General features: G+C 32.2%; 1 protein-coding gene and 1 long non-coding RNA gene across 4 annotated transcripts; both read left to right on the plus strand.

Moving 5' to 3' along the window:
- The first annotated feature begins 3,776 nt into the window (after positions 1 to 3,776).
- On the plus strand, positions 3,777 to 8,642 carry LOC145117318 (uncharacterized). The gene is made up of 19 exons (XM_079053620.1): positions 3,777 to 3,984; positions 4,627 to 4,965; positions 5,087 to 5,251; positions 5,339 to 5,422; positions 5,513 to 5,572; positions 5,655 to 5,699; positions 5,790 to 5,989; positions 6,094 to 6,369; positions 6,443 to 6,566; positions 6,641 to 6,838; positions 6,922 to 7,011; positions 7,099 to 7,161; positions 7,257 to 7,331; positions 7,450 to 7,500; positions 7,568 to 7,645; positions 7,723 to 7,857; positions 7,967 to 8,074; positions 8,170 to 8,235; positions 8,320 to 8,642. Exons 2-19 carry the CDS (start codon positions 4,666 to 4,668, stop codon positions 8,386 to 8,388), a joined length of 2,187 nt encoding a protein of 728 aa, XP_078909746.1. The 5' UTR covers positions 3,777 to 3,984; positions 4,627 to 4,665; the 3' UTR covers positions 8,389 to 8,642.
- Positions 8,643 to 9,478: 836 nt separating this feature from the next.
- Positions 9,479 to 14,704, plus strand: LOC145116343 (uncharacterized). Of its 3 annotated transcripts, none has more exons than XR_013712011.1 (3): positions 9,479 to 10,168; positions 11,168 to 11,226; positions 14,162 to 14,704. It is a non-coding gene; the product is annotated as an uncharacterized LOC145116343 (long non-coding RNA). The 3 variants fall into 3 exon arrangements; XR_013712010.1 differs by lacking the exon at positions 14,162 to 14,704 and adding an exon at positions 13,590 to 13,601 and having other exon boundaries at positions 11,168 to 11,252; XR_013712009.1 differs by lacking the exon at positions 14,162 to 14,704 and adding an exon at positions 10,242 to 10,397 and having other exon boundaries at positions 11,168 to 11,375.
- Positions 14,705 to 17,298: the final 2,594 nt, after the last annotated feature.

The following is a 17,298-nucleotide window of genomic DNA, read 5'->3' on the forward strand; positions in this document are numbered from 1 at the left end:
TGATAAACATCGTTATTTTAAAGGTAAACAGTTTTCGATTTAACTTTCTGAAAACAATAACAATTATTACTGAAAACAATGTTTTACAATAGAGTAAGTGGAACTAGGAACATATTTACAAAAAGTTCAACACTTATTTAAAGGACCTTTAATGGTTAACTCTATAACTCCTTAGTTTATACATCAGAGTTATATATAAATAATATCCAATAGGCAGTGGAATGTGTGACTTCCGCCTTACTTCCTGTTCCTTGTTTGGTTGTGGGCTTAGGGCAGATTCACACATTCAACTGTCCGTTCGATATTAGATTATATATAGCTAGTATAAACTAAGTGATTATAGAAGGAACTATTGTGGTTGCCATTCTACTAAAGAAAATATAGGATTTTCTGAAGAAAACACATTCATCATATCTAAAAGAATCATTAATGTTAATTCTGTGATTACTTGGTGAATACACTAGAGTTATATATAATGAAGATCCGGTAGACAGTGGAATGTGTGACTTCCGCCTTACTTCCTGTTCCTTGTTTGGTTGTGGGCTTAGGGCAGATCCACACATTCAACTGTCTACTCGATCTGTATTATATATAATTTGTAATCACTAAATGATCACAGAAGGAATGGTTACGGTCATATTACTCATTAAGAAAATATAGGATTTTTTGAAGGAACAGACGAACTTTTCCAAAGAACAAAGAGTATACTTTTTATAACAAAAATATTTATGAACTCACCAACTTTAATGTTGACACTTTTTCAAACCACTTGTATTCTCAGGAACGCTAGTAGACAAGTACCCTCTCAGGTGTTGCGAAGACGGAGCTTAATATCATTACGTCTTATCTTTTGCTATAGTTTTAATGTAAATCATGCAATGTTTTGAACACAATGTAAACTTTATATTATTAATACGATGGTTGTTGTTACTTTGATTACTATTATACAATTGTTGTGATACTGTACATGACGTCCTCCGCCCCCGAACGTTTCCGCCATTCCGGTTTGGGGGTGTGACAATAGTCAAGGTCAACAGTCCATGTTGACCCAACTCGTCGAGTGCACATACCAACTAGTCGAGTTACTACAGCATCCAGAGAAGCGGGAAAACCCGAGCCAGCCCGTCGAGTTATCAGGACCAACTCTTCGAGTTCCTACAGTATCCAGAGAAGCGGGAAAACCCGAGCCAACTCGTCGAGTTGTCAGGACAACTCGTCGAGTTTTCCCGGTTTTAACACATTCAACACCTTCTTATCGAATCTAATGCTTAGAAAATGCAGATCTGATACCCAAGGGTTGGAAACCCACGTAAAGTTGCTAACTTTACGTCCTTGCATGACACTAGGAGGATCCAATACTCAAGAAAGGCTTAATAAGGGACCTAAAGCATGAAAGAGGCCTAGAACTTGATAAAGCTTGCAACTTTAAGTCCAATGAGGCCATAAGACATCCAAATCTGAAGTGATAACTTCATGAAATACTCAACCCAAGAACAATCCCCAAAATGAGCCAAATATGACAACAAACTTCAAAGAAAGAGATCTAATCAATAGACAAGCAAGTTATCGACTTTTTACCTCAAAAGAGTAGCCAAACTCAAGGAGATTCTGGATCTATAGCTTCCCCCTCCAAGCTAGGCACCACCAACTTCAAGCTCTTTCAAAATGAGACCAAAAGAAGCAACTTTTAAGCTCACACACTCAACTTGGGATAAGATGCACGAAATCTAGGGTTTCTGGACAGAGGAGGCGATTAGGGTGGCCAACAATGGGACTTAAGGCCTTTAAATAAGGTGCAACACCCTAAAAATTAGGGTTTCGTATACAGCCACCATCTCGTCGAGTTTTCCTCTCCAACTCGTCGAGTTGGTCCAAAAAGATCTACGACCCAAAAACTTTCAACACGTCGAGTTAAGGCCATTAACTCGATGAGTTCCAAGGGAAAATTTGCCTTTTTAATAAAATTCTCATACCTGGAAATCAGGATGTTACATTTAAATTGAGCAAGTTTGTTTCAAGTTTGGCTAAAAATATTAAAAGTACACTTGGTTGAAACGCTTCTAAAAACCCGAGTCAAGTCCTTATAAGTTCGAGATTTACTTGTTGTATATATTCGAACTCATTTTTGTATTCAAACTTAAGCTTGAATTCAATAAACTCTAGCTTAAACAGGATAAAGTAAAGGTCAAGTTTGAGCTCGAATAATTTGATAAAACCTAAAATGTCAATATCAGTATATTGATTATTAATCAAGTATTTTTTTAATATCAAACAAATTCAATTTTATAAAATTCACATGAAAATTTTAATACCAATCCCCGATTGTAGAAATCCTACAATCCAGAATCTCACCTACACATGTTTTATAGAAAGTAAATAAAATATAGAAGTAGTCCTTTTATCATTGTTTTCTAATTAAAACATCAACTATTTCTTACATAAAATGGAAAAAACCACAATCAACTGATAATTTAAAACATGTGCTTTATGCAAACATTGCTAATATTTGATGATCTTTTATTGATGCATGTCAAACATGTAAAGATGACCAACTTAATAAGGAGTGTTATTTGATTTATTGTGAAATCTAATTATTATAATCATATCATATCATCCTATATTATAATAATAATGAAGATATTTTTTCTATTATAATATACATTTGAAATTTGTATAATCTTCTAATTTTCAACTTAATATAATTAATATATTAATTTAATTTATGTTATTAAATACAAAATATTATCTTATTATTGGTATATTTTTAAAATGATTATTATAATATATTTATTTGTTAATTTAAATATTATGTTAAATCTAAAACATAAATCAAAATATAAAACAAACTTAAAAAATATATTCAAATACTATTTTTTAAAATAATTAAAAATGTTTATATATTTTAAATACATAACAACAAAGTCAAATTAAATAAAATATATCAAAAAACTATTTTTATTTATAATTCACTTTTTCCAAAATAAGTGGATTTTATTTAATTATAAGAAAAACAATACATTGTGTTAACCAGCAAACGATGATTCATATATCAATTAATCATCATGATCGAAAAAATAAATAAATAGATAAGTAATTTTTAATTTAATCAAGTATAATGTTAAATCGTAATATTAAATCGAAAATCATATTTAATTTTATTTAAACGCAAACCGCAAATAGATGTTATTGAATTATATGGTTCTAATAGATTTTTTTTAATAATATGACAAAAAACATTACAAATATATATATCAAATTAATATAAAAGTTATTATTTTTTTGGTTAATGTCTCATTATTTTTAACATGTATATACATGAAATTTTATTATATAATTTTATTGTGCGCAACGTACAAATATTCAACTAATTTAAATATAATAATTGATTTTGATAGAGTAACAATGATAATAGTCCTCCAATTTTTTTTTTATGTATTCATATTTCATCCCTTCATAAACTCAATTTTAAGAGATCTCAGTTTCGGTAATTATTTTTGTCATTTAATCTATAAATATTTAAAAAAAATCAGAATTCTAAAAAATAATTAAACAAATAATCATACATTATTATAAATTTAAAGAATTACTACAACACATTATCCTCTACACTATTTTTTTATTAAATGATTATGATTTAATACCATACACTCATTTTTAAAACCCAAAAATAATAATAAATAATAGTTAAGGTCTTTTTAAGTTAATCAAACACTTGAAATAATAAATAAATATTATCGTCGTTTCTCCTTTCATGGATTCTAGAGGAAGGGGGGTTTTTAAGACAAAAAAAAAAAAAAGGGAAAAAAAGCTTAATACTTCGTTATGGCCGCCTGAGAAACTCTCCTTCCACTTTCTTCATCATCTCCCTCTCTCTCTTTCTCTCTATCTCTCTCTACAACACACACCGAGATGGATGCAGGGGGAGACGTATGATCTTGGATGCGTACATGGATGTGGCGTCCATAAGTTAAAGCGAATTTACAGGTGAGTTTTGTCGTTAAATCTGTCAATCGCTTTTTCGTCTCGTCGTGTTATACCCAATACGCCTATACCCTTCTCCGTTAATTCCAACTTTCTTTCTGTTTACTGATCTGTTCTTTGTAATTCAACGAAGCTTCTACTTTTATTGTTTCGATCGTTTTATATGATTGTTTCTCTGTTGCTTGATTGTAATTTTATCATCGTGAACCGAGAAAATGTAGTTTTTGTATCTCCCCCTGTAAGATCAAAATCTATATGTAGTTTTCGCTAAAAATTACTTGTAAATTTTCCGACTCTTGTGTTTCAATGTGTAAATAGATTTGGTTATGCACTTATGCTGGTTCATGATGTGAACAGCAGCATCAACAACTAGAACTATTCCAGTACTTTTAGGTTTCTCTGATTAAATGAAAAGCACTTTCATTATCTTGTAGTTTTCTGTGTATTCGTGGTTCAGTGGATTACAAGTTTCAATTGATTCAAATCAATGAAAGTAAATTGTTTTAAACATGTGTGATTGGTAGAAGAAAGAAGAGTAATGCTAACAATGCTGAAATTTGGTGTCGTTTCTACTTATTCTGAATGTTTGCAATGGAAAAAATCATGCTCATAGTTTTCTCTTTTCGTTTACCTCCAAAATTCTAGTATTATTAACAAAAGGGACTTCCACTTCCACTTCCATTCATGGAGAAAGGGAATGGAACTCATGAAGAGGCAAGTAGCCCAGGTTGGGGTGCTTCATTTTTGGTGCAGACAGCTGAAGATGCTTCTGGAACTGCTGTTACTCCTCCTTCTCCTTCACCAAGACCTTCAGTGGTATTCTCATCAAAAGGAGATACAAGTCCTCTTCAAAAGCTTCAGAATCAAGTTTTCAGAGCACTCAAAGGCTTATCTCCTCCTTCTGAAGATAAAAGCAGAACTTACAATCCAGAAGTATTAACTAGCCAAAAACGTCAATGGGCAAGCTTTCAGTTGGATGCCCTGGTATGTAAATATGTAATTAATCTTTCTTTTTTCTTTTTTCTTTTTTCTTTTTCTCTACTCCTATCTTTCATTCCTGAATCTTGAATTCTTTATGATTGTTTATAATTTCCAAATCTTTTAGCATCAAAGGATATTGAAAGAACCTTCTAGGCTATTTGAGAGCATGGTAGTGGTTGGATTGCATCCAAATTGTGACATTCAGGCACTTCAGAGGCAATATTTTGGTAGAAGATCTGAAGGTCCAGGGAGGCATCAGTTTCGTGTAGAACCAAATCTTGAGCCTCAGGTACTGGTCAAAACTCAAAACTTTGACTTTCTTCCATTGTTATGAAATATGATATGATGATTTCTTATCATTTTGCTTTACTTTCAGGTTCTTTTTGTCTACCCTCCAGATAAACAGCTTCCATTAAGGTCTAAAGATCTCCTTTCATTCTGCTTTCCTGGTGGATTGGAGGTTAGACTACATAATTATATAATCAAAACCATTTATTCTGTTATAATTTCTCTAGTTTTTAATCTTGTTTGTTACTTTTAATAATTCTAGGTTCACACTGTTGAGAGAACACCATCAATGAGTGAACTGAATGAAATACTTCTTGGACAGGTATATCTGTTAAAAAAAAAAGTCTTTTCACTTTTTATAAAAAACAAACACATTTATCTAAAACTATGTCTACTTTTTTCAGGAACACCTTAAACAAAACGATCTATCCTTTGTATTCAGGTTACAGGTAACATTTCATCATCTATTCTGGTGTTTTCATTACACATATATACATACATACACATATTGTTTTGATACAATGTAAGTAACATTATAGGGTGCAGATGATTCAACACTTTATGGTTGCTGTGTTTTAGTTGATGAATTAGTCCAACAACCTTCTAGATTAATTTCAATCATGGGAGATGGACATTTTACTACCCCTCCTCTTAGTCGCCATGTTTTAACCACTAGAAGGTGTTACTGTATTCTTACAAGGCTTCCATTTTTTGAACTCCATTTTGGTGTGTTAAACAGGTTTGTCAACATATTCATTCCTTTTTTAGTCTTATCTAAAATAAAGATGAATGAATGTTTTCTTTATGTTCTTATAAGTTTCATTTGTTTATAATTTCATGTAGCATATTCACTGAAGAAAGATTGGACAGATTAACAAAAAGTATTGGGGAGTTGGATTTGGATTTGGATTCATCTGTTGAGAATGATGGAGAAGTGTATTTAGAAGCTGAAAATGGTGTTAAACATGGTCAAGAACTAGTGCTTAATGGAAGTATGGAAGCTTGTGATAATAATCATAGTCATGTTGATGATAAACAACTTACTCAAAAACAAATCCCAAATGCAATTTTGCCTTTTCTTCGTTTTCAACAATATGATAGCTCTGATTCTTCCTCAAGGTAAATCATTATCATTTGGGAATCTGAACATTGATTTCTTGATTTTGTTGACTTATATAGACAGTTAATACAGTTTTCAGGGGTCTCCAAGTGAAGATAGAAACTTTAGGAGTGATCTTGATTCACCAGAGATAGAAGAAGCATCTTTTTCAGGTCAAGAAGATAACGAGCACAAGGAAATTCTCGATTGGGCCAAGGTGTGTTGTGAATTTTCATTTTGGACCCTTGAGGTTTTGAAAACTCCCATTTCTCACCCCTAACTTTTTGACAGAATAATAATCATGGATCATTACAAATTATATGTGAATACAATCGTTTATGTGTCCCCACAAGAGGCTCAACAACAAAATTTCATCCCCTTGAACACCTGCATCCTCTGGAATTTCACAGACCTGATGAAACAGTTTTACATATGGCTGGTTCTACTGTTGATTTGATGTCATGTAGCACAACTTTTGAACTTTCAGAGGTTTTTATTTATTTATTTTTTTGTTTTAAAAATAATGTAGAGTTTCTATTTGCTACTTGATGGTGTACTGTATGTTACTGTAGGCTCACAGGGCACTTTCAGTGGAGGAAGAAGCAACTGCTTTATCAGTATGGGCAATTTCATGCATATGTGGCTCAATGCGTCTTGAACATGTAACTTTTTTTTTTTCTTAAACCAGGGGTAAATACGTAATTTTACATTTATCTCAATTATATTTACAACTTTCATGTCTTCCACAGGTGTTGACAATATTCACAGGTGCTCTGTTGGAGAAGCAAATGGTGTTTGTGTGTTCTAATCTGGTTTGTATTCTATTTGTAGTTATAAATTTTACTCTAATTATATAATTATATCATGTTGGCTTAAAAAATTTATTATTTATTTTTTTATGATTCAGGGAATATTATCTGCTTCAGTGTTATCGATTATCCCTTTAATTCGTCCCTACCAGTGGCAGAGCTTCTTTATGCCGGTATTTTTTATTAAAAGAAAATCCTTAAATTTATAAATTATAAACCAAATCTGCTATTATATAATATAAAGCAAGTATCAACTAAATTTAAGTGATGTTTTAATTGATTTTGGTTTAGGTCTTGCCAAATGACATGCTGGATTTTTTGGATGCACCTGTTCCTTTTGTAGTAAGTTTTTTTTTATTTAAATTTTTTGTTAATTTAATCATTTAAATAAAAAAAAATGTGGGGACAGGTTGGTGTGAAGAGCAGAACAGCTGAAGTACAATCAAAATCAGGAAATGTTATTCTTGTTGATGCAAATAAAAACCAGGTATGTGAATTTAATTTTTCAGATGTTCATGTATTTTATTTATTGTTTTTTAATTTTTTTTTTGTTTAATTATTTAGGTGAAATCATCTTATATGCCACATTTCCCACAATACAAAGAGTTATATGCAGCCTTAACTCCATATCATGCTCAACTTGTTGGAGAAAGTTATTTGGGGAGAAGGAGACCTGTTTATGACTACACTGATGTGCAGGTATGTAATCATTCTTTTCTTAACCACATCGGAATGGAATCCACCATTCCATTTGTGATTCCATTCCATCTTACCAAACCTAAACACAATAACACAAACACAAACACAGGTGGAAGCTGCAAAGGGATTCCTGAGAGTATTAAGATCTTACTTGGATTCACTTTGCTCCAACTTACGTTCACACACAATTACAAATGTTCAATCAAACGATGATAAGGTTTTTTCTTTTTTCTTTTTTCTTTAAACCATTTAAATTTATCAAAAATCAAATTTCTTAAAAGTTACATTTTATGAATTGAATCTTTTATTTAGGTATCATTGCTTCTAAAGGAGAGTTTCATTGAATCATTTCCTAGTCGCGATCGACCTTTTATGAAGGTATGATTGTACATTTATATATTATAAAACATGTTTTTTTTTAATAGGCTATTTTTATTTATTATTTTTGAAAATGTGAAACAGCTTTTTGTGGACACACAAATGTTCTCTGTACATACAGACTTGGTATTGTCTCTTTTCCAAAAGGATTAGAAGTGGAAGGAAGGAAGGTTGACCTTGTAATGTATAGTTTATATAACTTTATAATCGCAATTGAGCGCAAATTCTATAAGTTATTAGAGTTTAAGTGTTTTTATATTATTATATAGTTATAATTATAATTATAATTATAATTGGTTTCACATTTTGTATCAATTCACATGGCTATCTACATGAAAAGCCAATAACATTATATAAACATCATGTGCTCTCCTTTCTTAAACCATATTACAATTTTGTTTCCTTTATTACTATTTTTTTCTTTTCTCCATAAGTCCTTTAAGGATGAACTGAGTGGATGATGTCTTTTTGGATAAGATAATATGTTTTCATTAATCCAATGAGACTAAATGATTAATTTACCTTTACATTGTAAAAATATATAATTTACAATGTTCATTTATTTTATTAACATTAAATCATTTCAATAAAGGGTAAATAGATGTATAGCGAAGTTATTTGTTCAAATTAAGTCGATTAAAAAAGGTATGTATAACTATCCTCTTTTAATAAAAAAAATTCAACATAGACGCATAGTAGACATCAAAACTGGTTTAACTATATAGTTCATCTTAACACTTTCTTGACAAAGATAATTAGTTCATACTTAAACATGTTACTTATTTGGGATAATGATGCAATTGGAGGGTATGGATTGGGAGATAAGAAAAATGTAGGATTTGTGTTTTTGGGATTAGGTTTGGATATGGGGGGAAGAAAAAACTGCAACTTTAATTGAGACAACACCAAATGAGTAGGGTAGGTGTCAGAAGAGTCATGAATATGAATATTTACTTTTGGTTTTGGTTTTTGCTGAATGAAATAATTGGAGCTTGTGTTTGTGTAGCCTCTGTACTCTGTCACCTAGTAACACTTTTGGAAGCTTTAAACAACCAGGGAAGGGAATTCTCTTTAATGAATCAATGCGAGCTTGCACCTCAACTATATATATATATATATATATATATATATATATATATATATATATATATATATATATATATATATATATATATATATATATATATATAAAAAAGAACATTTTCTAAAATGAGAACATTTTTTAGACATTCTTTATTCTTTCTCTACGTATCCCTCCTCTTTTTTCCTCTACATTTCTCTCTCTACATATCTCTCTTCTCCTCTTTCTCTCTCTACGATACAGACTATCCATTATGAACCTTACAATTCATAATCCATTATATCAGTTGCGCATTATTTTCTTTCAGAAAGACTCTTATAAAATTATTACGATGCATCATGAGTTCTCTATCTGCTTATGTTAGTTTTGATCTTCAACAATTTTTTAAGCATCAGAAGCTGGAAATCATGCCACCGATCTACAAATGTGATGTTTAATCTTAGCTATTGCAACTAGAAATCAGTTCATTGGTGGTCTCTTCTCATACTTACCTCTGGTACATGGTTTACCCGTCGAAGCTCAATCTAAATGCATTTTTCATGTTCCGGGTTTAATATATCCAGAGTGGAAAATGCAATGGGTCAAATGATTCTTACCTGCTCCTATTGTGAAGTTATTTGGTCAACTATGGTACTCTAAATATGATAGCAAAAGGGGGAAATGAGCCTTGCACACCAGGTGTTCGACTAAATGCTTGAAAGAGCAGTTTTGCCTAAAACAAACCCTCTGACATCACCTAGTGTACATGATGACAAAGTGATACCTAATCTCTACGACCTTTTTATCTTAAAAGAATTCCACCAAAGCAGTTGTGCCTTAGCCATCTACAATATCTGTCTTGTTTAGTCAAAGGTAATCCTATGATTTCTAACAACTTTTAAATTAATTATGATATGTTGGAAATTAAGCTGTTAATGGTTTATAGGTTTTGGATGCTTTGGGAGAGTCGATTCCATGTGTCAAACTAACTTTACTTTAACTTCTTGCAACAATACTCATAGTTGTACACATATTGAACTTGTTACAAATAGATTTCCATTTACAACCACTTCCAACAATACAAGTATAATACAGACTGCAGGTATGAATCTTGATATTTCAACACGGAATGTTAATTTAGCTTATTTGCAAGCACTTAAAGACTACATATTTGAATAGAGAGGTGTATTGGGCTTAACCATTAAGTCCTTAATAGAACACCAAAAATGATTTAAAAGCTATTATGATCAATTTTCCCAAATCTGTCCTCCAACTTCTAAAATTCGTGCAAGTCAATAAGAACACCTAAAAATCATGAGACTTAGTTTTCTGGAAATATTAGCGTGTCTAGTTTCTTCAAACTTTGAATCACATTTCGAAATTCCAAATCCTTAAGGGGTAAAATTGGCAATTTTCTCAGGTTGGTCCATGCTGTCACAGATTTCATGCATTGTCTTCAAAAAAATCATAATAAATTCATCAAAACTCCAAATGCCAAAATTCCAAAGCCTATAGTTATATATGGATGTATAGTTTGCCACATATAAAGGGTCTGATGTAATTCGTAGTAGATTGGTACAATTTATTCCAAGAGTGTTGAGTGATCTAGAAAGTGACAGCTTAAAGTTACTAACTTGTAAATTTAATATAAAATCAACCAAAAATCATTAGAACGAGATATTTATATTCCTGAAAATATAAAAGGGGGAACTTTAACAATGTTATTTTATCAAAATCTAATAATAGGTTGAAAGGTAAGAAAACAGATCACAGAGCACTATAATCAAAGAGAAAATAAGGAAATATGTGCATAAGTTTTATAAGAGTAATACAACAAAGCACAAGCTAAATAATGTTATAATTGATGTGTAGGTTCGCGGAAAGGAAAGGATTCATCTATCTCATGCTAGCTAATTTTCAGGTTCAAGGAGGTGAGTTACAGTAACTCTCATATTATGTAAGTATTAGTTGTTTTATGTTATTGTTCATGGATACCCTAATCCGGTAGAGTGAACAAGGAAATGCAGAATGTAGTTTGTTCTCTAGTGAGACAAGGAAAAAGATTCATTTCCGCGTTCTCGATTCGTTAGTTGTTATCGTGTATTAAATCACATGTGATTATATGATCTAATCACATATGACTTATATGCACAAGATTCATTTTTGTGTTTTTGATTCAATAGTTGTTCTTTGTCCATATTAATCGTATAGTATGTGATTAAATACATAAAATGACATATGATTAAATACATGATAACAAATATTGAATTGAGGACGTGAATTTGTATCTTATTCACATAAATCATATGTGATTAGATACATATGTGATATCACATATGATTAAATACACGAGAACAACTATTGAATCTAGAACACGAAAATGAATATTGTCCACATAAATCATATGCGATTAGATACATATAATAACATGTGATTATGTGTATCTAATCACATATGATTTATGTGGTTAAGATTCATTTTCACGTTCTCGATTCAATAATTGTTTTTTTCCACTTTAATCATATGTGATTAAATACATTTAATCAGATGTGATTATATGTTTCTAATCACATATGATTTTATTTGGAAAAAACGAATATTGTCTGTATAAATCATATGTGATTAGATACATATAATCACATGTGATTATATACACGATAACAAATATTGAACCAAGAACGCGAAAACAAATCTTTATCCAAATTAATCATATGTGATTAAATACATATAATCACATGTGATTATATGAATCCAATCACATATGATTTATGTGGATATAATTCATTTTTGTTTTGTCGATTTAATAGTTGTTCTCATGGATTTTATCACATGTAAATATATGTATAATCGTATGTGATTAAGTACATGAGCACAACTATTGAATCAAGAAGGGAAAAATGAATCTTGTCCGCCTCAAATCATATGTGATTATATACATATAATCACATATGATTAATTACACAAAAGCAATTATTCAGTCGAAACCACAAAAATAAATATTGTCATAAATCATATCTGATTAAATACATATAATCACATGTGATTATATGTATCCAATCATATATGATTTATGTGGATGAGATTCATTATCACATTCTCGATTCAATAATTGTTCTTTGTCCACTGTAATCATATGTGATTAAATACATATAATCATATGTGATTATATGTATCTAATAACATATGATTTATATGGACAAAAAATAATGATGTCTATATAAATCATATGTGATTAGATACATATAATCACATATTATTATATACACAAGAACAACTATTGAACCGATAACACAAAGATAAATATTGTCCACATTATCATATGTGATTAAATGCATATAATCACATGTGATTATATGTATCTAATCACATAGAATTTATGTGGAAAGTATTTATTTTCGCGTTCTCGATTCAGTTTTTGTTCTTGTGTGCTTAATTACATGAGATTATATGTATCTAATTAGATATGATTTATATGGACAATATTCATTTCACATTCTTGTTCAATAGTTGTTCTTGTACATTTAGTCACATATGATTTCTGTACACAATATTCATTTTCGCGTTTTTGATTAAATAGTTTTTCTTTTTCCACATTAATCATATGTGAGATTAATACATACAATCACATATGATTAAATACATAAGAAAAAAATATTGAATCATGAATATTATCAATATAAATCATATGCGATTTGATACATATAATCACATGTGATTAAGTACATGAGTACAACTATTGAATTGAGAAAGAAATAATGAATCTTGTCCACATAAATCATATGTGATTAAATACATATAATCACATGTAATTAAATATATTAGAACAATTATTGAATCGAGGCAAGAATAAATATTTTCCATACGAATCATATGTGACTAAATAAATATAATCACATGTGATTAAATACACAAGAACAACTATTGAATCAACACGTGAAAACAAATATTGTCCATGTAAATCATATGTGATTAAATGCATATAATCACATGTGATTTAATACACGATGTCAATTATTAAATTGGAAACACAAAAATAAATACGGCCCACGTAAATAATATTTTATTAAATACATATAATCATGTGTAATTATGTGTATCTAATCACATATGATTTACGTGGACAATATTCATTTTTGCATTCTCGATTCACTAGTTTTTCACGTGTATTTAATCACATGTGATTATACGTATTTAATAACATATAAATCATATATGATTCGATACATATAATCACATGTGATTATATACAAGAGAAAAATTAATGAATCAAAAACACAATAACAAATCTTTGTAGGTGGGGGTAGGGGTGGTGGCGGCGGGTGGTGGAGGCGGGGTGGTGGTGGTGTGTGGTGAGGGGTGGTGTTGGGTGGGTGGGTGGTTGCAAGTGGTGGTGATAGTGATGGGTGGTGGTTTTGGTGGGTAGTGGGTGGGTGGTGGGTGGTGCAGGTAGGTGGTGGTGGTGGGTGGTGTTGGTTGGGTGGTGATGATGATGGTGGGTGGTGGATGGTGGTTAGTGGTGGTGGTTATGGTGGGTTGGTGGTGTGTAGTGGTGGTGGTGGGTGGTGGGTAGTGATGGGTGATGGGTGGTGGTTGGTGGTGGTGGGTAGTGATGGGTGGTAGTGGCGGGTGGTGGTTTGTGGTGGTGGTTGTGGTGGGTGGTGGCAGGTGGTGGTGGGTAGTAATGGGTGGTGGGTAGTGGTTGGTGGTTGTGGGTAGTGATGGGTGGTGGTGATGGGTAGTAATGTCCTTTAAGACCACAATTCTTGCAATGAACTACTTGTCCCTTGTTTTTATTTCCATAGTTACCAGAAGTAAACTTATTGTTAAATTTACTATTAAAAGCACTTGGTTGACTCTTGGGAACAGATTGGGATTCATTAGACAAAGAACCATTTTTCTGAAGGGGCTCTTCACGAGATATTATAGAAAAGGCTGTTTTAACATTGGGAAGGGGTCCACGAGGAGAATATGACTTTTAACTTGATTATAAGACTCATCAAGACCACTGATATATCACACCCCCAAACCAAGGATGTCGGAAACGTCTGGGGGTGGCAGACTTCATGTATAGTATCACAACATAGAGTATAATAATGCTCATAGTAAATACAAACATCATAAATATAATTGAAAAAGTTACACCATAGTATGAGTTACATGTTTCAAAATCAATTACATTATGATGACAAAAATGTATAAATTGACGTCTTGCGTCCCATCCTCAAAAGCAGTTGGTTACCTGTTTCACTGATTCCCTGAGAATACAAGTAGTTTTGAAAGAGTGTCAACAATTAAGTTGGTGAGTTCATAAGTTTTTGGTTGTAGTGATTGGAAAACCCTTATTTGTAATTGTAATGTATACGCAAGAAAAATCCAATATTTTCCTTATAAAATGTTATGTAGTCTTAAATCCCAAGACCGAGTATATGAGTGTGTTTCGTATTTATAACGAAGAATGCAGTTTTAAATAGATAAAAACCCTTTTTAAAGTAGAATTTCCCGTAAACTTTAAATGTTGTTAACTCCCTATGTGAGTCGCTATAATCATACTACAACCGGATGACCTGCTACAACGTTTTTCAGGCGTTAGAATTTGTTATGACTTTTGTCACCCGTAGACCTGCAGGTCCCGCTGTAGCTAGCAGCAAGGTGTGGGTGTCAATCCCAATATAGATATATACACAATTATCACGCTCTCCCTACAAGAGATTCTGGTTATAACTTACAAGAATTTTTAACCCGTACTCTAAGAGTACAAATGAAGAATTGTCTCACAACTTACGTTAACGAGTTTACGTGTAGTGTTTGAGTAAAAACCTTTTCTGTGGTGGAAGTGGAATCTCCCTTTGTGTACTAAATTAGTGATATGAATTTCTTAAACTATACCTATTATAGTTTATCATGTGGAAATTGAAAACCCGTTTGTATTATGGTAAGACCCTTCATGTGTATGTAATAGTTTAACCAATGCATAACTATACTTATTATATTTCATCTTGCATTATTTGTAATTACAAAGGACCCTTATACTTGATAGAGTATTTTCTGCTATATAAACATATCACAACAGATAAACACATGCAAAATACAAACTCATCAAAGGTTACACTTTGCTCAACATGTTACAAAGTGTTATGACTATTGTAAACTGTTAACTTGTTTTTAACTTTTCTACACTGTTTTAGAAAAGTCATAGAAAAATCATACGAAGTCAAAAACCAAATTCGTAAACTCTTAGAGTTTAGAAAACGTGTCTAGTTTGTTCATAAATTTTATTATGATTTTTGGAAGTCTCTAACTTGTGTGAAAATATCCATATTCACAGACTGGTCTGAATTCGATTCTGAAATGATAGGCAGTTTTGTAAAAATCTCCATAAATTGTACAAAAATCGTATGGAGATGTGCAAGTAGTCATTTTAAAGGTATGAACCTGAACTATTTGCATATTAAACAGTTTTGAAAGATATTGAGTTTAAGATGGTCAAAAAAGTCCATGGATAGGACTCAACTTTTCTGATGAAAGCTGTTGTTTGAGTTTAGTTAAGTTTTTGGCATTTTAACTTGTATTATCCCCCTAAAACTTGAAGAAAACATGAAAATGTGGGGGTATGAACTCACATTGAGTGATATCTTAAGATGGATGATGAAGAGAAGAAGTTTCCAAGTCTAGAACACTTGGGAGATGCTTGAAGATTCGAAGATCTAAGAACAAATATGTCGATATTTGTGTAAGAAATCTATGATTTTGGTAAAGTTGTGTAGAATGTGAAGTGTAGGAAGGAAGATCTTACCAGCAACAGGGGAAGAACTTGTGACTCCTAGAGGGAACTTCGAGTTTTAAGAGAGAGTATGAGAGTGTGTAAAAAGTGTGTCTTGGGAGGAGGAGAGTGGGGTTTTATAGGGAGGAGAGTGAGGGAGTAGAGAGTGAGCTGATGAAAAAGATATGGGGAGATCTTGATTTTACTAAGGTAAGGTGGGAATAGTGACATGGAGTGGTATGGGGGGGGGGGGGGTGTTGCTTGTGTCATAAACTTATAGAAAGTCAACACTCCACCTCCAAATCTAACCCACTAGATTTTTATTCTTAGGCAAGGATTTCCCTTACTATGTGCTTAAATTATGAATATTTAGGTTTTCTTATGCCAAAATACGAGTTTGGGTGAAAATTTCATGTTAAAATCATGAAAAACGAGCTTAAAACGAAGCCGGGGTCGAAAACCGGGAAAAGGGAGCGAATCTGCGAAAATTCGAGGTCAGGAGGCGAAGCTCGGTCCTTGGAGCTTAGAACCGAAGGTTGGTTCGGTCCATGGTGTTGAGAACCGAAAGCAGGTTCGGTCCGAGAAGGGTTCGGTTGTGAGGGTAGGACCGAAGGTGGCTTGGAAGCGAAATAGACCGAAGGCGGAAGAAGCGAAATGGACCGAGAGGCGCTTCAGGAATCCGAACCGAAAGTACAAGGAGCCGAACCCGAAGGTGACTTCGGTCTATAAGAGGCTTTGGTTCATTAAGGGTTGTTCGGTCCTATTAGGGTTTCAGTTCTATTAGGGTTTCGGTTCTATTAGGGTTTCGGTCCTTAAGGGCTGTTTTTCAAATAAACTTCCCGTTTCGAGTTGTTTTTGACTAATTTAAGGGTCGGGATGCCCCAAATGATTATAAAAGTTTTGAGAGAGATTTGGGAGAGATTTCGTTTGTGACCTTTTTGGATGTTTAGCTTCGCTACGAAAGGTTTGTAAACCCCGTTAAGCCTCGTTATGAATGTTATACGCCCCGGAGGGGGTACAGAATAGTGTTTTTACCAAGTAGTTTCATCACTTACCCTGATTAGGGTTTGAGAATTCTGAACATATGAATTTTTCAAGTGATCACTTCTTATTAAAATAGCGACTTGTACAGTAGTAACATAATGTAAACCCTAATATACAAGGTTAATTGAGTTGACTGGTTTGACTTGTTGACTTTATTTGACTTTGACTTGACCAGAAATTGACGAAGTTTGTATGCGAT

The sequence above is a fragment of the Lactuca virosa genome, chromosome 5 (assembly GCF_052849685.1).
Source record: "Lactuca virosa cultivar CGN04683 chromosome 5, Lactuca_virosa_CGN04683_v6, whole genome shotgun sequence".
Lineage (NCBI taxonomy): Eukaryota > Viridiplantae > Streptophyta > Magnoliopsida > Asterales > Asteraceae > Lactuca > Lactuca virosa.